The sequence below is a fragment of the Musa acuminata genome, chromosome BXJ2-6 (genome assembly GCF_036884655.1).
Source record: "Musa acuminata AAA Group cultivar baxijiao chromosome BXJ2-6, Cavendish_Baxijiao_AAA, whole genome shotgun sequence".
NCBI classification, from domain to species: Eukaryota; Viridiplantae; Streptophyta; class Magnoliopsida; order Zingiberales; family Musaceae; genus Musa; species Musa acuminata.
The window spans coordinates 18,601,478-18,624,048 of NC_088343.1; the positions used below are offsets into that span (position 1 = coordinate 18,601,478).

Genomic DNA, 22,571 nt, shown 5'->3' on the forward strand with positions numbered 1-22,571 from the left:
GAATGTTAGATTATGTGGTCCTATTTAATTAAGTAAGATATATTATAGATATGATTGGATTCTGATTATGGTTATTGGCCAATAGAAAAGAAGTCCATATAGGATTCCTTAGGAGATAACATAGGAGGAACTTTCCTAATAACTTATCCTAGACCCTCTGCTCTCGCCTATAAATAGACAGGACCTCTAGAGGCTAAGTGCTGAGATCATTGCATTAGATAATCCATCAATCTAGGTAGTCCTGTGAAAAGATAGGAAGAGAGGAGAAGGATCTAGTTCTCCTTGCAAATCACGCATCGTAATATTGTCAGATCTAATTTATTTGATTTCAATCTTGATATAAAAGTTTTTTCGCATGGTAGATTTTATGCTAACAACTAGGTTCATATATTTCTAATTCCATATGATGCACACTCACAATCCCAACACAACCCCTCGAGCATATCTACAAAACCAAACATCTATATGTTAAGGTCTTTGTGCGCCAATGACTAGTTAGATGGTGATACATTATCAGAAGAATGCCCCATCATTATTAGGTGGGGAGCAATTTAAGGTTTGCTTTGGAGCAAGCACTACATGAAGGAGGCATGGATTGGGCCATTGTGGTGGCTAATTAGTGATGATGATGATGCCAACGAAGCAAAAGAAGAAGGGCAGCAGTAGTAGTAGTAGTCTTGTCGCACGACTGGGATATGGCTCGTCCAAAAAGAGAGGACTAAATCTCGTAAAGCCGAAACTTTTGCAACAACATGACCTACCCCTCCCAAGCACAATCATCAAATTAATAAATTGGTTGATCAAACATTTTATTGGTAAGATTGTTTCAACCGAGTAATCGAGATTCGATGACTACCAACCTATATTGATGTTGTCTAGGTTCCACATCGATCGGAGCCATAGCTCATCCTTTTTAACGAACAAAGTTTGCAGGATGATGAACATACATACTATTAGCATCTTGATAATTAGGATCCTAAAGAATCAGTGCCTCCCTCTATTGATGTTGTCTAGATTCTACGATGAGCTTTGCCTCGTCCTTTTGAATGAAGTACGTAACATGCCAAGTCCTTATTGTTTTTAATAAATCGAGCAATAATTAGTGTAATGAAAAGTCCATCACTTTGTATTCCTCTAATATAAAAAAGTTCTATCATGATATCAAAGTAGGTTATCAATTAAAGTCTAGTATTCATCCTCTTATTTATATATTATTTATCAATTAAATTCAAAATATTTATCGATCTATCATGTATTGGATTTTCAATCAACTTTTTTTTTTTAATCAACGAAAACAGTTTATAGGATGACATGTTTGAACATGTTGGATCACACTACTACTTTGAACTCACGGATAAATTAGTATGAAGCTAAAGGTAATAATTATCTTCTCGCACTCATTGAGCCTAAGCCAATGGCAACCATATGAGCAAGTAAGTAGTTCACGATGGGAGAATGAGGCTTGTAACGACAAATGCACTTGTGATCGGACATGTATGTATAAATAAGATAATGGTTTGGTCTGTTTCTAATATAATACCACTAATAAGTGTTCTTCGCTAGTGCATTAGAAAAGCTGATAACGGTCTTCACTGATCCTGACTCAACCTAGACCAATAATTGGAGTCACTACAAAAATAATCCCCACGATAGAAATCTCTCGCTTATTTCTATTGGTAGATATGTTAAATAAGAAAATGGAAGGTGGGAATGTCATGTCACTTTTCATTCTTCAATGGCAGCTCACCAACTGATGGATACCACGATCCAATTCTCTCTCTCTCTCTCTCTCTCTCTCTCTCTCTCTCTCTCTCTCTATATATATATATATATATATATATATATATATATATATATATATATATATATATATATATATATATATATATATATATATAATTACTGGGATAGAGAACTGACCTTTTCTTGGATTCAAAATGTAAAAGGTAAATTAACACACAGTTCTATTCATCTTCTACTTGTGTGATTCACTCAGACGAGGTGCCACTTGACATGAAACAAAGTCGCTAACACCCACCACCCCATCCCATCGCATCCATGCACTACAATCAGCAAGGTACATGTTCTCATTAATATCTCTCTACCACATAAGGGCCAAGTGAGTAGTTGACATAGAGGATATCAACAGCAGTACATTGTTTACAAGATTCAAGCCTCCATCTCCATCCATTTTCTTGTGCTATATTACATTAAACAAAATCACATACCCACCTCCCCCATGCGCTACATACACGCCTCCATCCCTTCCCTTCCCTCACGCTGCACCACATCACAAGTATATACCATCACAAAGCATCATCACAAGCATCTACTCGGCATCGACACGACCTCGCCGGACCACTCGACAAGCCAGTGGCTTCTTCATCTCAAGCGAGAGGCGCAAGCGCTCCGACAGCTGCACCGGGCGGCCGGCGGTCCACCGGAACTGCTGCAGAAGCCTCGCAAGCCACAGGTGAGCGGTGGCCACGCCCAGAGCCCTCCCCGGGCACACCCTCCGGCCCGACCCGAAAGGCGACAGCCTCAAGTCGGAGCCCAGAACGCTCACGTCGGCCTCCAGGAACCGGTCGGGCCTGAAGGCCCACGGGTCCTCCCAATTGGACTCGTCATGGGTTATCGCCCACATGTTCACCATCGCCGTCGTGCCGGCCGGCACGAAGTACTTGCCGACGAGCACGTCCCGGACCGCCAGCCGCGCCCATGACAGCAGCGGCCCCGGCGGGTGCATCCGGAGGACCTCCTTGACGACGGCCTGCAGGTACCGCAGCTTCGGCGTGTCAGAGTCCTCGACCGGCCGGCCGCCGACCACGGCGTCGAGCTCCTGCTGGGCTTTGGCTTGGATGCTTGGGTGCAGGACCATCCTGGCCATAGTCCACTCCAAGAGGACAGCAACCGCATCTGTTCCCCGGAATACCATCTCCTGTTCATTACAGCATGTGGAAATGGTTCATCAATTTACATCGGTTGTCTAAGTAGGACAACTCTTTGATACAAACTGTGGTCAGGCGGCAGTTCCGTGAATAGTGGAAGAAAATTGATAGCCTGGTGCGACGACAAAGACCTCGTCGTCAGGTCTCTTTCCCAATAAATGTGGAAGGAGGAAGCCTGTTGTCTGCCCGAGTCAGAAGCCAACGGGGGGGGGGCTTAGCGTCAGCTACTACTTGGTTGAGAACTCATTAGGTCTATTCCCCTTGAAAAGGCTTCTCGGCTATCTTAGTATTCACAATATTATATATTTGACAAGAAATATTCCTAGTGCAACAAACCATGCAGGAGCTAAAAAACAATGTTTTCGATCAAACAACTGTCAAGCTGTATGTGTGTGTCTGTGTCATTGTTTGATTGATTGATTGATTGATTGATTGATTGAGAGAGAGAGAGAGCGAGAGAGAACGAGCTTGCGAGAGAGAGAGAGAGAGAGAGAGAGAGCTCACCCAGAGCACTGCTATTATGTCCGTGTCACTTAGGGTCTCCTCCTTCGGCAAGCTAAGCAACAGGCTGAGGAAGTCATCCTGCATGCGGTAGTCACCCTGCCTTCTCCTCTCCACAATTTTACCTACAAGATCCTTGACCCTAATAGACAAGTGTTTGCACCTTCTTCCCACCCCAGACAAGTCCAAAAGGCCACCCAGAGGGAAATAGTCCTCCAAATTGAACTGCCCTATCAACTCGTACCCTTTCCTCACCATGTCCACCAATTCCTTCGTCTCCGCTTCTCCCAGTGACAGCCCAAACACACTCCCCACCATGTTCTCCAAACAGCTCTCCTGCAGCAGCTCCCTCAACACCACCAACCCCGTCCCTTCCATCTCCTTCCAAACTCTACTCACCATTCTGCCGGCCACCTGATGCCGGAGGCTCGCCAAGGCCGCTATCCGCCGCGGGGAGAACATGCTGGTCGACGCGACACGGCGAAGGTGGCGCCAGTAGTCGCCGGCGGGAGCGAAGCCGATGGCCCGCTCGAACATCAGCATCCGGGCCGAGATCTTGGCGGGGCGGTCGGAGAACGCAGGCCCGTGGAGTATCTCCCGGGCCGTGTCGGGGTGGCTGCTGACGACCACCGGAGTCGCGCCCAGGCTGAGAGCCATGAGGTGGGCGGCGCGGTGGGACTTGGAGAGCTTAGCCAACTTGCGATGAGCCAGCGGGCCCATGAGGGTGAGGCAACCGAGCAAGGGCCACCCGATGGGGCCGGGGGCGATCGACCCGGCACCGGAGTATCGATGCCATGCAAAGCCGCCGGGGACAAGCCAAATGGTGAACAACAGGGGGGAGAGGAAGGAGAGAGCGAAGAGAAGGAAGAGGAAGAGCCATGACGCTTGGTTAGCAGCCCCAAGGAACAACATCAGCAACAGGAGGCTGCTTACCGAGTGGGTTCTCATCACAGACAGAGGGAAGAAAGAAGAGTGAGAGTTACAAGTGATGTGGATGCTACTACTGGTGTACTATTGGAGAGAGCACAAGATGACTCGGTGGTGGTGTTTAATACGAAGAGTGGCGTGGAATGGCACTCCTATATATAGGGAGGAGGGAGTGATTTGGTTGGCAATAGCAAGCTAAGTATAATTATCTTTTTTGTGCTTGTGATCTCAGAGGACTAAGTGGGCAGGCAGTAGCAGTAGCACACGGCTAATAGCAGACACCATATGGTGCCTGCAAATGTTAACCTATGTATGTCTACGGGGCCCAGCCATGGCCAACCCTGATCCAAGTTCATTTACACAACCTAAACCTGAGATAATATAATAGCATCTCTCATCTCCAGGAATGGCCAATAGCGGTGACACTCATGTCCACTGATTCGTTCACCACATAAATCTGAATGTGACAAGGTGACTCGTTCATCCCCCTTCCCGTGATGGCTATCAAAATCATGAGGGTGCAGCTGAACATGGAAATCATCCTCCTATTTTTTTTCTTTCATGTAGTGAATTCTGGTTTTCAAAGGACAAGAACCACTTCTCTTTCTAAATAGTCTTTTTGTCATCACACATCATACTAAGATTACAGGAACCAATATATGAATACGATAGATTGCCTAACCATGATGCTCACATTATATGCATCTATTGTGACAAAAGTCCTCTTCCTCGATATGAACATTGGGCATGTACTTCATCTGACATTTGTTTTCCTATTAACATGTACTAGGATGTTCTTCGTTTCTGACTCATCCACAGTGCATCTTCTTCTCGGTGATGCTACTGTCAACTGAAAACTTGCATGACTATGAAATCGTTGTCATCATTATTCAATAAGATTAGACCTGTGCTTGTTGTTTGCTCACTCTCTCTCGCTCTCTCTCTCTCTCTCTCTCTCTCTCTCTCTCTCTCTCGTTGTGGTCTGCATTAAACTTCAATTCGCATGTCCAAAATTCCTCTCCATTTGGTTAGTCGTCGATTTCGAAGAGACATGATGCAGCATGCGAATTGAATCCCCAGTTGGTGACTTAACATCAATGATGACCGATGAACTCACTTTGAAATCCACCATACAGCTAAAAAAATTTTAGCAGTCACTGTAAGAAACCTAATTAATTATAATGAACATGTTATGTGCCATCTCGACTGTTTTGGTATCATATCCTATGGTACTGAAACAATATAATACCTAGAAAACTTCATACAGGGGGGTTAGGCGATGTGATCACGAGGACCACACAAGTATATGGTGCTGTGAGAATGTTGAGAAGCGTTGATATATATTGACAACGATCGAATGCATGCATTGTATTTGTACAAGGAAAATAGTTTATGGGAAGAAAGATATTTACACACACCCCCAACTCATGTGAAGAAAAAAGTTTATGGTGATAATAGTGCGCCAATGTCCCTTCATGGATCCTAAAAGAGGGATGCCAAGTGATATCAACAGCCCATGTCATTTTCTAGGAACACATGGCAGCCTATCCTGCCCACCTCCACTTGATATTTTGCAAGGTCCCTAGATAGATAGATAGATAGATAGATATTATTAGTTCAGACTATAATTGGTACGGGCAGCATTTAGAACTACAATTCAAAAGAAAAATTGTTTCGAGCGCTAATATTAATTAATTTGCCTAATAGCAGCTCAGTAGAATGCTAATTCAATAAGACAACAAATACGATATTATTATCTCCAAGACATTTTCATTGGTTTCTTTTTGCATGCATCTTCTAAACATAACAGCTATTATAACTGCAATGCAAATACCAAGTCATTCTTTGGACACTCAACGGTGTAGCGTTTGCAGCTCCTTTTCTTAAAAAGAGTTGTACTCTGTGATGTAAAAAAGATAAATATATTCTCTGGTGGTAAGAATAAGACCGCTCGTGCATACCTGATGATACTATGCATTGACGAGAAGCTCGTGCAGTGATCCTCTTATCGACAAGACAGCAACAGTTCTTTTTGCCTCGAATAGGAGAATCTAAGTTCAAATCCAGGCAGTGAGGAAGATGTCATGATTGGATCACGGACAATATGGAAAGGCCACTTGTTTCTCAAGTTAATCGTTGAACTCTTGGGAAAGATTTGTCGGGTCGGCCATCATAGACTGTCTTGACTGGTCGTAAACATCAACCGGATCAGAAAGTAATAATATGACAGCCTGACCAGAAACAGCACCCCGTACCCATATGAATCGAGGGAAGAGAAATCTCAGGTAGATGTCGCCGTTGGGAGAGACTTCAACGTCGGGTAAGTCTTTCAATGATTTCAGATCTGCACAATGAAAGAAAGAATTTTCTTTTCTTTTTTCTTTTTTCTTTTTTTCCAAAAGATAATATTTAATTAGTCATTCTGCTATGTGTCTGAGGATAAAATATTAAAAAATAAAAAATCATTAGGAAAGTTCTCTCTTCACAATAAGGTGTTATGAGAATATCTAAGCCACTTGACAACTATATTATCTATCCTCCATTTCACACACCATTAAGAAATCTTAATAAAAGAAAGATGTCACTGTATACATTCACATCCTGCCAACTTGTTTTTTACGTTGAAGCACCCTGATAAGATTTGCATCATCTCTTTTGATCACAATAACTCTTAAAGATTTGATTTACTAACTAAAAAATCCCCAAAAGATTCAGCTTTAGGGAAAGGACTCTGTATACGTTTTAACACCCACAAGTCAAATATATGAAGTTTAAATGAAGAATGGATAACTACACAAATACTTTAATTAAATACTACTACCAATCAGGTTAAAGAATTGATTGAATAATCACGAAATACATTTTATACGAAGGCTTAAGATATCCAATATATATATACTTTTAAGAATAACATTGATTCTTTAAAAAACTTGTTGTTGACCTTCCTTGGTCCCATTAGTCTCGCGGCCAGCTGCGTCTCCTTTCCATATCATCTTGCCACCGGAGACCATGCATCTCGCAAAACCAAAACTAACTCCACCACAATCTTATCTATCAAAACAGGATCCATCGATAATGACTTTTAAGCCATGCAGTTTTTATCACTTACCTAATATCTAACATGACCCCTTACCACCTTCAGAGGATTGGCATTCAACAAGAAAGTGACATGATACAGTTATAGTTGAGAGTTTGAGACATTATCTAATAAATGAAAGATATTAAACTTTAGTAAAAAAAATAACCATTGATAGTAAAATATTGCGATCAAATCTCATCTTCACCCTTTTATCTTTGATCAAAGAAAAAACAAACACATGTACAATAATAATCTTAAAGAAAACACAAAGATTTGGTGTGTGGTTGAGCTTAGCACTATTCCTGAACATGTGTTTGTAGAGTGCACTGCTGCAATGAGTGCGAAGAAGACTAGGTCAATGGATGATGTCCCCATGATGAGTTGCTCTGGATTACGGAGTCTATTTAATTTGACTCTATTCTCGTCGGTCTGTATAGTCTGCAGTGCACTTCAAACCATAAAGACTGCTCCATGCAGTCAATATTATGACAGTTTGCAGTGCAGACAATATACCAATCTCATATATCCTGACATCATAAAAAAATAGTAAGGAATAAGATCAACCGATTTCAGCTTATACCGTCCCATACCAATCCTTGATTGGATCAGTCAATATTAAAACTTTTCAAACTCGAACTCAACTTGAATACCTTTTTTATATATATATATATATATAATTTAAACTTGTTTCAAACTCAATTATAAGATACTCACACAAGCTCGGTTTAAATAGGTCGGATAGATCTGATGAATATTTGAAGAAACCTGACCTGTTTTCATTCCTAGAATCAACAAGGACTTGATTAGGAGGACTAATTATACTTTCTGATGAAAACCCAAACTCTTGCACGGATTCACGTATAATTCTGACAATCTCATAACAACAACGTAATACCCGCCCAAACTAAATAGTAACACCGGCCGGCCTAGAGCATCAGGGGGTTCAAGGAAAGAAACCACGAGAGAGATATGATGTCGCCCAACTTGGCTTCATGCGTCTGTTGGCTTATGGATCTTATGCGAATCAACAATGTGGTGTCACGAAGCCGTAGGCCCACGGGTGAACTCGTAGGGTCCGATGCACGTGCACAGAATTGTCTCCACAAATACGGCCAAACACTCTCAAGTTGGAAGACTGCTCCAGAGGTCGCAGCAGATGGGGACTGAACGATGCAACTTGCCTGCTTCTTATGTTTCCTTCTCATGTCTATATTACCCGGAGAGTACACCTTTTAGCTCACCTTCCTTCTCTCTCCTTGCCACCTTGCCAAACCCAAGTTCTTTGAACCCGATACATCTAGATTAATCACAACTGGTCATCGTACTTGACAGTACTGAGACTGGCACCTACACCCACTGAATTATTTCTCATGCCAAGCTGAAAGAAAGGATGTAAACCACTAAATGTGTTAGATCAACCCATGCCAATATAAAACCAATAACATAACACTAGAGCAATATATTATCGAATGAAATATCATAAGCCAATACAAGGACGGCTGCTGAAACCTCCATATCTCATATACCCTCCTCCTCTGATGTGGACCAGAGGGAGAATGAGAAGGCTCTTTTGTTTTTTGTTTTTTGTTTTTGTTTTTGTTTTTTGTTGCCAGGAACTCAAATCATTGGCTCAAAGAAAATGACATTTAAAACTGGTGGAGAGCACATAAAGAAATCATCAATTACTGACAGAGGCAAAGGCCTAAAGCTGATAACGATGGAACGGTTAAGATCTGAAGGGGTGGCTGATCGAAGGTTTTTCGACAGACTGGAAAGGAGGGAGCTATGATTGCCATACAACAATTTAACTACAGCAGATCTTTTCTGCGGTTGTGAAGGACGTCAAGGTTCTGAGAGTGCGTGTTGACGTCATCCGCATCCAAGCAAAAGGGAGCCCACTACAAAACAAAAAAGATTAAAACATCAGCTATGGGTTGGTGATAATCATTTCCACTAATAGAAAGGTGTATCCAACAATTCCTTGAGTGGCTACTGTTCTACCACCTCATGCTAATTGAAGAAAGTGGCTGAAGGCAGTACCACCTAAGTTTCTCCTCCAACCAGCAAGGTGTAGCATCAGTAGAATAAGGAATCTGAACTATAAGAGATCAGAACGATGGAAAGAAGAGTCACTTTAATCATTCAAGATGGTACACTCGATCAGCTAATTTAACAGAAGAATAAATTCACCGAATGCAGCCAAGTAGAAAATAAAATTGCTCTGGCGTGCATCACACAAGTACCTGAGGCCAGATATGCAAGGATAAGAATATGTACAAAGATACTGAAATTGACAATGGAGTAGTGGATATCTTTTTGAGAGGATGAGACCACTGGGGTCCGCTGGTCACTAGTGATCTGATCTTCCATTCGTCGGGGGTACACGTGTTACATTGAAAAAGGGAATGAAGCAGCTCCAACAAAAGTCAGGACCACCTAAAATGAAGCCCAAATGCATGGCCATCACTTTCATCTCAAAGGGCTATGCATCTCCATTTCTTTCAGTTGGGTAGCTTTGGTCGTAGACAATGATTTTTAGCCAGCATTAAAAAGATGGGAGGAGGCGAGACTGAACCACGTGTCCAGGATAAAGGGATAGGTGAATCAGGAGCAGGACCATAACAGGATAAAGTGCCCCCATTAGATGAGCCATCCTATGAAGATCCATCACGTTGAATTCATATGTCATATGCTGGCAGCATCATTGCCAGTTCACCATGGAAGAAATATGGCAAATCCAGAATATTCTAGGACCAGATTTCTCATCAACCGATGAATTGAACTTGTGCTCAACAGTCTCACCCAGTTGCATTGCATGTACTTCAATAGCTAAAAATGATATTTGCTGCTCGGATGACCCAATACAAGGAGGCTTACACAGACCCACAACCTACAAACAGATATGGAAATAGTAAGATACTTTGATAAAAGTAACACATTATGTTAGCCAGCAGTAGTAGCTAGTAAACAAGAGAGAGTTCATTGTGCCAAAGAACAAACCATACTAAGACCTCTCAGGGCAATAAATCAATCATAAAAGGTCTATATTGAGAAGAAAGTAGAGTAATCGAGAACAGAAAGTTATAGTAGCAAAATAAACCAGAAATTAAAACAACCAAGAGTAAGCACAACAAGCCAGCCTTTGCCATGTTCTGGACATCACACGTTTGTCCTAACAGATGTCTTCTGGACATGAACCCTCAAAATGATGTAGGAAAGATGTGTTTTAAACTTAATAATAAGAACCAATCTATCTATATGCCCATGGCAAAACCAGAAAAGCATTGCTTCTACTATTTAATCTTTCAAACAAGAAACAGAAATTTTGTTATCCTTTGCTTTTGAATTGTCAAACAAAACGTAAGTTTGGTGGTCACAATGAGAGAACTCCATTTGTAAAGGAGAAGCACTTGGAAATTGAACTTTACAGTCTTGGACTCATGCACTTTTCCTTTTTCTTTCTGTTCCTGGAAATTTTAAGATCACAAGTGTTTTGCTTCCAAAAATTTCAGAAACAACATAGCTCATGGAAAGCATAAGCTTATTTTTCTTTCACTTATTTGATTTTACAAAACCAAAAAGAATGATCTGAAAAGACAATTAAATTCATAATTATTTTAAGGACTAACTGAGCAAACTTAAGATTCCCAGTGCCGAGCCTAGATACCAGTGCTAAGTTCTTGAGCAAAGAGTATCCTGGAAATTTCATAATGTTGAAGAAAAAGGTAATAGCCATTCCTCTTATTTCATTCTCATGTAGTAAAGAAGCATGTCTATGGTATTTACTTATCTTGCTGAGGGGCTTGAGCCATTTAAAAATATTAAATAGTACCACCAATTATAGTCTGACTCAATGAGTTCATAAATCTTAACTGGCTTACAGCACATTGTGTCATGTGAAATTAAAATCCTTCACCCCTATTTGACAGTCTTGTATTGATACACAATCAAAGAAAGCATGGAACCAATCCTGGACCTAATAAATGGAACTAAACTTGAGTTACATAATAGAAAAAAAATATTATCCACTAAGGTTTAGGTCCAAAGTAAACAAACACATTTCAGATCCCTAAAAGGATCATCCCAAGTGTTAACATAACTAAAAAAAATTAATTATGGAACAAACCATCACAGCAACTACCCTATTTTGCTAAGATAATCTTATTAACAAAAATGGAGATATCTTATGCTGAATCCATGAGGAAAATTTGCTCAGACTATATTTTCTAAAGTGTGGTTGGAACATTTATTGAGATATGAAACATGTGTTTCCAGAAAAACAAGTCTTATTTTGTGCTAGTAAGTTTTTCTATAGAAAAAAAGATAAACTGTAGGAGATTTTACTTGGTAAGATAACTAATGCAAAATTTTAGAGAGAAAGCTCTGCAAATGATTCTTCATTATCCAAGAAGAAGCTTGGTAGAGCTTATAAAAATATGGTGTGGATTCTATAAACAGAGACCTCCTATATAGATATTAATGTGGTTAACGTGTGTATGATGAACCAATTGCTAATGTTAGAACAATAAGAAGCAAGACTAGTGAATATCCTACCAACATAGTGTTGAATCAAAGAACAGCTTTAAGTCAAGTTATCACACAAGAAATAATCCATGTATCACGTGTGTACAAGATAAACTTCCATGATGTATATTATTTGCTGATAAAATTATTTTTATTAATGACAGTCAAGTTGGAACAATTTCTAGAACTACGACCTTGAAGACAAGCTCCAGAAACAAGGCTTTTAAATTTTGTAAAAAACCATACACATTGGTTGCAACTTTTGCAATACTAAAATGAGAATCAAAGACACAAGATCAACATAAAATTCAAAGCTTTAGAAATCATTAATTATTAGTCAGGAGAAAAGAAAGATAAAAAAAAGGTATTGCTCATAGAATAAAGTTAGATCTACAAACCAGACTGCATCTAAAACCCTGCAGGATCATCAAATGCCTCCTAAATTCTGGCTATGCTCTATATATAAAAATATATAAGGCAATTGAAAAAAAAAATCCAGAACATTTTTTTCGTTGAAAGAGGATACATCTGATACATGTGCAGGATTATCCAAAGATGAGAGTAAAATATAATTGCAATTCTGAATCAGGCCATACCATCAATAAAATTATCAGACTCAATTCACGGTTTAGTCTTAGACATGTTTGAAGAAAAGCTACAAATGACATATCTAGCTGAGGTGTGGTGCTACTAATTAATAATATCAGGAGTGAGGAAAAAAGGCCTAAAGCTGCTACTTATTTTGAAGTCCTTGATTAGACCAATGACATTGACCTCAACAAAGCTTAATGGAAGAAAGTATCCATGGTTATTTTCATTACAAGGAAAAAACAGTTCATATGACCCCAAAAGAAGCTGCTACTCGTCCATGCAAATGAACTTGTTGGAAGAAACCAAAACACTTGAAAGCTAACTGTCAGCAAAAACAAAATGCTCGTTACGACACTCACATGGTTTATGGTAACTGGAATGCTTCTCATGAAAGCTGTCTTTAAATCAAAGGCTATGATTTATTCTTTCACGTCATCTAGCCAATATAAAAATTCAGTCTATATTGCTTTCAATACCAACTTTTCTAGTTCAAATAATATGGTGCAATTATGTTAGAAATAGGCACACTGCAACACTGACAGACATGAGATAGTCTGGTGCCAATTCTATACCAAAGCCTGCATGATGCATGCCAAGTAATGGACTACTGGAGCCTTTCCTCAAATCACATTCAAGTTTATAAAGTGTCTTTGGCAAAATTTTCTTTTAAATTTCTGTAGTTCCTAAAATTATAGTTGTATGAGAACCACCTGAAACAATTGTTATATTCTTGATGCTTGAACACTAAAGGGTAGATCCATAATATTATGCTAGCAATAGGCACACTGCAATACTGACAGACATGAGACAGTCTGGTGCCAATTTACCAAAGCCTGTATGACGCATGCCAGTTATGGACTACTGGAGCCTTTCCTCAAATCGATTTCAAGTATATAAAGTGTCTTTGGCAAAATTTTCCTCTAAGCTTCTGTAGTTCCTAAAATTATAGTCGTATGAGAACAACCTTGCACAATTATTATATTCTTGATGCTTGAACACTAAGGGCAGATCCATAATATTATCTCACAATGGCCACCTTCCCACACATTATGCAGCTTGGCCATATTTTGTTAGAGAATAAAAGAACTGGGATATCTGTAGGGGATTTTGCATAACAACTCATCTTGCCTTCATATTTTGATTTGTAGCTTATGTCAAAATATGATGTATACATTTTGAAACTAATGTCATCCAAAAAAAAAGAAAGATCCATCAAGACTCTAAGACTGCTCAGATTTCATGGTCTGTAGGTGCTCTTCACTTAATGAGAAATATTTTACAAAATCATTAGCAGTGAAAGGTGACTTGTTACTTTGACCAGACACATCTTTAGGTGAAAAAAGAGTAATCCAGTAAATCATGATTCATTTTAAATTCGGTAATTCAGATTCCATTAATTCTGAAACAAGAATACCAGAACAAAATCTGGCACAGAAATATACAGCAAACCAGAACAATCAAATGAAACATTTATAATTTTCATTTTACCATATTTACCACTAAAAAGTAGCTTAGGTACTTCAAGTAGTGCAAACAATTCCTTTCAACAAATTCCGTGACCCTTAGAGACTAATACTATCTCGAGTCTAAGAAAAGGCCCACTATATAAGTACAGTAGAGATGGCTACTTCTGCATCATATTTAAGGACGATGACAGACTCCAAATCAGCTAACAGTGGCTCAACCAAATAGAAAGCAAATACAACTCAAAAGACAAAGTACATCTTTTTGACCCTCTTTAACTGAGATTAAGAAGAAATGAACTTCAAGAAAAACCTTGAACTACTTACCTCAAACTCAACCCAAGGCTAGACTAAAACTGGGATCAACCTTCACACCTTAAGTCAAATGCTCAATCTTAATCCATTAGCTGAACTAGGATTATTGATGATTCAATTTCCTTCCATCATGAATGAGCATATGCTTATGACATTTTGTTGTGCCTTGGACCCTAATATTTATCTTCAAAGAACAGTTTGCCACATTGACCAAACCTGATCCTATCTGACCAATCCAATTTCGGCTGATTCTTGGACTTATCTAGCAATCTGATAATGATAAATTATGATGATGTCATTAAAGAAGGAAGAAGAAGGGAAAAAGGATGAAGAGGAATTAAGAGAATTGGAAGAAGAGGAGAAAGGTTAAGGAGGCACAAGGATATAAAGATGAAGCTCACTGATAAGGAGATACTCCTGCTCATTCTAAAGTGTTGTGCCTCAATCTAGATGGAGACAGAACCAGGATGTGACAAAAAGTCCAAAACGTCTTTGCTCACTATTTTCTAATCTTTTAATCAATATTTTTATAAAAAATAATGATATCAGAGGATTATATCATTATTGACACCCTATAGTCAGTGTAACTGGTTTTTTGCACTCTATAGTCAATAGACCTGGTACTAGCTAATAATAATTAAAAAGAAAAAAAAGGAAAACTGTACACCTACCTAAAGAACACCCTTGTCGCAGCCATAACCTCCACCTCTGCTGCCTCCTCTTTCTTCTCCTATTTCCTCACTTATTTCTTAGTTTATTTAGTCATGTTCTTGAGCTCCTCACACAATCCTAAGTTGCAATTAAGATTGAACAGCATATCAAGACTCATGATAAAGGTCTTTTAGTGATCTTTTGAACTAAGTAGTTTCACTTGAAGTCGGACTAGCGAGAAATCACTAAAAATTGAAATGATTGGAACAACATATCAAGACCTAAGATTAAGGTCGCTTAAAGATCTGTTGAACAAAGTAGTTTAAATTGAAGTTGGACTAATGAGAAATTACTCAAAATTGAAAAGGTTGGAGACCATGTCCATGCTTAAACCAATACAGGGTGGAAAACTGGTAACAAATGGAATTTAATTGATTTTATGCATCTAAAATGTATTAATTTTTTTAAAAAAATTGTTTAGTTTGGTTTCTGCTAATACAATCCAAAGTTTAGTTTCTGTTAATACAATCCAAAGCCAGTGTTGCAGATGTTCAATGATCCCAATCTCACAGGCCTGCTTCAATGTTTGAATATTGAAATTCAATCTATTGTTTGTTGTCTTGCCATGGAAACATATAATAAGAAATCATGATGGATACAAAAGCAATCCTGGTCATACAAAGATTAGAAAGTGTCAATAACTCAAGGACACTGGATCTCAAAATATCTAAAAGATTAGGATTAGTATGTTTCACATGCAAATCAATTATTAGGATATAGGATCAGGGGTAGCATAAAAGGAGGGTACTGAATTAGGTTGTCCTCCAACTGAAACCAAATATAACAATCCAGGGCAGCAGAAGCACTTCAGAAATGTGATTCAATTAACAAGAGCAAGTACTAGATGAAGCAGACACAATAACTGTGAATTAAGAAGAAACCGAAAGAATGATTACAAGGTTTTCTAGTTATTTGACAATGTTGTCCTATGTTCCCTCACTAACATCCCCACTGATGATTTCCACTAATAAAGTCCTCTTTCAAGGAATGAAGGTCATAGAACTCGCAATTGATCTTTTAGCAAACCAAAAGCCACACCTTGCATACAAAGATACAATCCACATCTCACCCAACTTGACCTCATCCACAAGTATCTCAAATATAATCAACAATCTTCTCTCAAAATAAGAACAAATATTGTTTGTTAAAAACTTCTATACAATGAATATGAAGCAATTAAATATCAAAAAATGATTGAGTCAATTTCTTTAAGCTGTAGTTGGCTTTTCTTAAGCTAATCTGTTAGGATTCTAACTAGGAGAGTCCTAATTGAAACGGACATTCATGTAAAACCTACCTAAGCCGACCCCTATTAAAGAAGTGAAGAGGCCGGCTAGGGTTAGGAGGTTATTTCTTAAAGAAGAATTAGGAATTATAAAGGAATAGAAGTCCTATTAAGAGTTGGTTAGAAGTAGGAGTCTTGAGTATGAGTCCTATTAGGGGTTAGGGTTTAGAAGCCCTATAAATAGTCATGTATTCCTCCTCTTTTCATAGGCAATAGATAAATTTTTTCTACAGCCTTTGAGTAGTAACTTGGAGGGAGGAACCCCTATAGGGTTCCAAGGAGGTCGATCCCCTAAAGAGATCAACCCCAAGTTTAGAATCTGCAAGGGTTCTAACACCTGGTATCAGAACAGTGTTCTTGGTGTCTCTCTACCCTTCCACAGCCATCCATTAGCCCTTCACAACCACCCAAAGAAATTCCCACAATTGCTTAAAAGATCGTCGTCAAATTCTATCGTCATCTCCACCACCACAAATCATTTTTTGATCCCCCCGTGAATTGCAACAGGTTTTGGTTTCCTACCTTATTGCTGTTGTAATTTAGTTATCCTTATTCGAAAATTCAAAAAAAATTTATTCCTATATTGCTGCGTAAACTTTTCGTCGTAAAGTTTTCATCTCTATGACGAAAGATACATTGCAGAATTCCAACTGCATAACATAGTCTGTTTGGTCTTCCTACTGCATTTTTTCTATCTAAATTTCTATAAAATTTTTATGACAGCTTTGATACTTCCTAAGAGTAGATTTTCCTTTAGTTTTGTCAAAAAATTCTTAATATAAACTATTAATCTTTTACGTCTAAACTGCTATACTTGAAAATCTGCACTGTAAAATTTCAGCCGCAAAGTACAGTTTGTTTGATCTTGTTACTATGTTTTTTCTGTCCAAATCTCTGTAAAATTTTTATGATAGTTTTAACACTTCCTAACAGTGGATTTCCCTTTGGTTTCATTAAAAAATTCTCAATATAAACTACTGATCTTTTACGTCCAATCTGCTACACTTGAAAATTTCTACTGCAGAAAATTTTAGTCGCATATTGTTGCCTTAACCCATCTATTTGCAATCTTTTTTGAATGAAATTTCTTATCCACTTTATAGATCATCTTGGCTTCTATCTAAGATTGATATATTGAGGAATTCATCTCTAAAAACGATTTTGTATTGCTGCAAATTTTCATTGTAAACTGCTGAAATTTTTCGACGAGAATTTTGCTATCGTAACTTGCACCAATTTCCTTGCTGTTATACTACTAAAATTTTCTTGATTAAATTAGACATCCTTGCTGTCATATAAACTGAGATTTTGTTGTCAATTCCTTCCTCAAATTTCTCAAGTTTTTGGTGAAAATTTTATCAAGAAACCATTGTTTCTTCGACGATAATTCTGTTCTTATAAGACAACACATACCTGCAGCAACTTCCATTGATTTCTATCAAACCTTTGCTACCATCTACCACAGATCTAAAACTTTCATCTACAGCCTTAAAACTCCACCAAACCACACCCTCAAACTGCACCCAAAACAGCTACAAAACAAGCCTAAACCGTAACCTACATCCACCAATCTACTAACCCTTTCGACCATCACTTCTCTCAACCTATACATGCCTATAACCCGACAACAAAAGAAGATCTTAACATTATAAATTTGGAGACATATACTATGGCATCTAAGGAGACAATCAATGCTAAATTCGAAGCCTTCGAGGTGTGAATGAAAGATAAGATTCTGACTCTCTTTACCGAACTCAGTTTGGGCCGAGCACCAAGCCCAAAGAAATCACATCAAGGGGAGAGCTCTAACCAATCGCACTAAGCCCAAAGAGATGACTTCCAAGAGAGGGGAGATTCTATGATCAATCCCAACTATCCATGCATGAGGGTGGACTTTCCTAGATGGGAAGAAGGAGACCCGATTGGTTGGATCTCGCGCGCGGAGCGATATTTTCGGTACCACAAAATTGTGGACGTATCTATGGTAAAAATTACAGCTATACATCTTGAAGAGAATGTCATATAGTGGTTTGACTAGTTTGAACACACTCATGGAGTCCTCTCATGGCGACAATTCAAAAAAGGACTGCTGATCCGCTTCGAACCAACCGATTACGAGAATATTGACGGACAACTAGCAAAGATCCGACAAACCTCCACCATTCAAGAGTACCAAACCAGGTTTAAAAGGTTATCTAATCAAACTCGTGATTGGTCTCAAAAATAGCTATTGGGGACCTTCATTGAGGGCTTGAAGCTGGAGATCCGGGGAGAAGTTAAAGCGCGACAACCGTACATACTTATGGCAGCCATCTCTTTCTTACGATTTCAAGAGGAGCAATTGAACCATGAAGCCCGGAGGACTAGTGTTGCTCCCCAACCAGCAATACCAAAGCCCTCAGACCCCCCTACAATCAACCGAGTCCCTGCACCAAAAAGTTTGACAAGAGAAGAACTTTGGGAGCGATCTGCGAAGGGGTTATGTTGGCATTGCGATGAGCCGTGGAGCCGTGAGAATCATTGTAGTAAAGGGAGACTTCTTATGATTGAACCAGTAGAAAAAGAGGTCATTGAACATTCAGAAGAGAGCCTTGAATATGAAGAAGAAGATACAAAAGAAGAGCCACAACCGACCGAAGTTACGATACATGCACTAGCCGACTACTCAAACCTGCAAATGATGAAAGTTGGAGGCCTTCTCAAACAATAGCCGATCACTGTTCTCATCGACACGGGCAGCACTAATAACTTCCTAAACAGTTAGGTTGCTGTTTGGATGGCCTTTCCTATTGAGAATTACAGCAGGTTTGAGGTTAAGGTCGTCGACGGATGGATTTTGAAGTATGATCGTAGGCGCCCGTGAGTGAAACTGTTGCTACAAGACCAAGAGATAATTGCATATTTCTTCCTCCTCTCTCTTGATGATCATGAGGCCATGCTCAGAATTGAATGGTTGATGATATTAGGTGATGTTTCTTGAAATTTTATGAAACTAATTATGAAATTTTATAGTAAGGGAAAACATGTGATATTGCATAGGAAACGTGGGGGCGACGTAATGATGATTTGCACACAACAAATGAAGAATGTTTTGCATAAAACATGCAGTGACTTTTTGGTATAATTTGAGCAACAAACTAAGGGAGAGCTAATAGAATTTGAAGATCCAAACTTACTTCCTTTGCTTGCTATATTTTTAGATATATTTGACGAACCGCACAACCTACCTCTTACCCGTCGGCATGATCATTATATAACAATTCTTCCGGGCAAACCTCCAGCAAATACTCGGCCATATCAGTATCTATATTTCCAAAAGGAGAAAATAGAAATGATTGTAAAAGAGATGCTCAAAATAGGAGTTATTCGGCCAAGTTGCAGCCTCTACTCTTCACTAGTGCTACTTGTATGCAAGAAGAACAGAACATGATGAATATGTGTTAATTACCGAGCTCTCAATAGCATAACCATCAAGGATAAATACCTTATTCCAGTAGTAGATAAATTGCTAGATGAAAGGGAGCACAAATCTTCATAAAGCTGGACCTTTAATCCGGGTATCATCAAATATGAATGTGTGAAGAAGACATACCAAAAATCGCCTTTTGAACACACAACGACCACTACGAATTTTTGCTTTCTTAAAAAAAAAGGTAAAATATCTTGGGCATATCATATTAGAGGAAGGTGTGATGGTGGACCCCTCCAAAATAGAAGCAATGCAGAACTGGCCAATCCCGAGGAACATAAAATTGCTACATGACTTTCTCGGTTTAACAGACTATAACCGCAAGTTCATAAAAAACTAAAGAAAGATCAGTACACCACTCACTTCTTTATTGAAAAATGATACCTTCCAATGGACGGACAAAGCCTCCGTTGCCTTTGACAAACTTAAGGCAGCCATGACAATGATGCCGGTGCTAGCACTACCAGATTTTAGCCGACCCTTCATCATTGAGGCCGATGTATCTAGAGTCAGAATTGGAGATGTTCTCATCTAAGATGGTCAACCACTCACATACACTAGCAAGGCATTGTCTCCCTCTCATCAAAATATATCAACATATGATAAGGAGATGCTCGCCATTATGCATACAGCAACGAGATGGAGATCGTACTTGATCAGGCGATGCTTTCAAATCAAGACCGACCATAAAAGCCTAAAATATTTCTTAGAGCAAAAGATATCTTCTCCTAAGCAGTAAAAATGGGTAACAAAGCTTCTTGGATATGATTATGAAATAACTTACAAAAAGGGGAAAGAGAATATTATTGCAGATGCACTTTCACGGCTACCCAAGCAAACTAAATTTTTGGTCATTTAACTTTCGATTAGTGACTTCCTTAAGGATATTAAGAGGAAATAACATGAAGATTCGGAGACCAATAAGATTATAAAACAATTGGAGGAAGCACCAAGCTCCGTAGCTCATTACAATTGAGACTCAAAAGAATTACGCTATAAGGGACACACTATGCTTGTGACAAATTCTACTTGCATCTTCACGAGCAAATTTTGGACAAAGTTATTCCATATGCAGGGTACTAAATTGAAAAAGAGTACAGCATATTACTCACAAACTGACTGCCAGACGAAAGTTGTAAATAAGTGCTTGGAGACAGCCCAAAGCTACCCACCAAATATGACTACCCAAGGAGAACTCCAGACCTAGCTAAGTGTCATTATTGATCGACAGATCGTGACTCGACGACAACAACCCACTATTGAAGTGCTAATATAGTGGGCGAACCTATCAACAGGAGATACCACTTGGGAGAACTACGACGACTTGAAGATCAAATTCTCAGAATTCATGAATCGTCAACCTCGAGGACAAGTATGTTAGGACTCTAACTAGGAGAGTCCTAATTGAGAGGGACATTTATGTAAAACCTACCTAAGCTGACCCCTATTAAAAAGGTGAAGAGGTCGGTTATGCTTATGAGATTGTTTCTTAGAGAAGAATTAGGAGTTGTAAATGAATAAGAGTCTTGAGTAGGAGTCCTATTAGGAGTTGGTTAGAAATAGGTTAGAAGTAGGAGTCTTTGAGTAGGAGTCCTATTAGGAGTTGGTTAGAAGTAGGAGTCTTGAGTAGGAGTCCTATTAGAAGTTAGGGTTTAGAAGCCCTATAAATAGCCATGTATTCCTTCTCTTTTCATAAGCAATAGATGAATCTTTTCTGCAGCCTTTAATTAAATAGCAACTTGGAGGGAGGAACCCCTATAGAGTTCCAAGGAGGCTGATCCCCTAAAGAGATTAACCCCAAGTTTAGAATCTGCAAGGGTTCTAACATAATCCATCTAACAAAATAATATCTTACTCATTATGAGAAATTAATTGTTACTTGAATAGTTATTTTTTTAATATATTTACTTGCAGATCAGAGAATAATTTTTAATAATACGTAAGCTACCTGACCTCCTATGCTTGCTGATTATGTCTAATTTCCATCAAAATTTATCCTAAACAATAATCAATGTCCAAATGAATTTGACTTGTATTAGCATCCATTTAAAGTTTTGTTCATTTGAAAATTAAATAGTATTAATATTCCTTCAACATCTAATTCGAACCATGTCAGTCACATGCCAGATACATATGCTTCTTGAAATATCGTTTCAAAATTATCTGTCTACCATCCATGCCAGGTGCTAGAACGGAAAGATGGAAAAGGGGAAGAAATCCCCTGGGAGAAGAACATCATCATCCTTTTGAGACAAAACAAAAAAAGGAAAAAGTACGACAGATTATACCTCTTCTCCTCTCTCTTTGCCGTGAACAAGTTCCCGGGAATAGGAGACGGCCTTGTTAATAAGGCGCTTATGGTACTCGTACCACCCGTTGCCGCCGTCGGCGAAGATGTTGCCGAGATCCATGAAGCGGGATAGATCGGCGACTGTCTGGTCGATGAGGGCACCGGTCTCGACGAGGATGATGACGTAAGGAGCCCCTCAGGTGGCGATGGTTTAGACAACCTTGTTGGCGGTTGCGGTTGTCGACAGATATGAGGAAGCCGTTCTCGGCGATGACAAGGGCGAGGTTTCGGCCCATCACCGCCAGCTCCCGGGAGGCCGATCCCCAACATCCCCGCCGACTTTCTCACAGTGGTCTCCATCTAGGGTTTCTAAGGTCCAAGATCGGGGGAAGAAGGGGAAGCCTGACGCCACTTGCATTTCCCGGGTCTTTGGAGGGCGAGCTATTTTGCTCGAACCGAAAGAAGCCA

General features: G+C 39.2%; 1 protein-coding gene and 1 long non-coding RNA gene across 2 annotated transcripts; both read right to left on the reverse strand.

The window, feature by feature from the left end:
- Positions 1-2,084: 2,084 nt before the first annotated feature.
- On the reverse strand, positions 2,085-4,511 carry LOC135615160 (cytochrome P450 78A4-like). Its single transcript, XM_065113292.1, has 2 exons — positions 3,453-4,511; positions 2,085-2,938 (listed from the first exon to the last, which is right to left on the reverse strand). The coding sequence occupies exons 1-2, from the start codon at positions 4,395-4,397 to the stop codon at positions 2,330-2,332; spliced, it is 1,554 nt and encodes a 517-aa protein (XP_064969364.1). The 5' UTR covers positions 4,398-4,511; the 3' UTR covers positions 2,085-2,329.
- Positions 4,512-8,954: 4,443 nt separating this feature from the next.
- LOC135613551 (uncharacterized) lies at positions 8,955-22,564 on the reverse strand. Its single transcript, XR_010487333.1, has 3 exons — positions 22,102-22,564; positions 9,460-10,345; positions 8,955-9,353 (listed from the first exon to the last, which is right to left on the reverse strand). It is a non-coding gene; the product is annotated as an uncharacterized LOC135613551 (long non-coding RNA).
- Positions 22,565-22,571: the final 7 nt, after the last annotated feature.

Bases quoted from the DNA above. Each gene is read 5' to 3' on its own strand.
- LOC135615160 (XM_065113292.1), bottom strand. From the start codon at position 4,397: ATGAGAACCCACTCGGTAAGCAGCCTCCTGTTGCTGATGTTGTTCCTT. The intron at 2,939-3,452 runs GTGAGCTCTCTC...TGTAATGAACAG, and splicing joins ACATAATAGCAGTGCTCTGG to GAGATGGTATTCCGGGGAAC.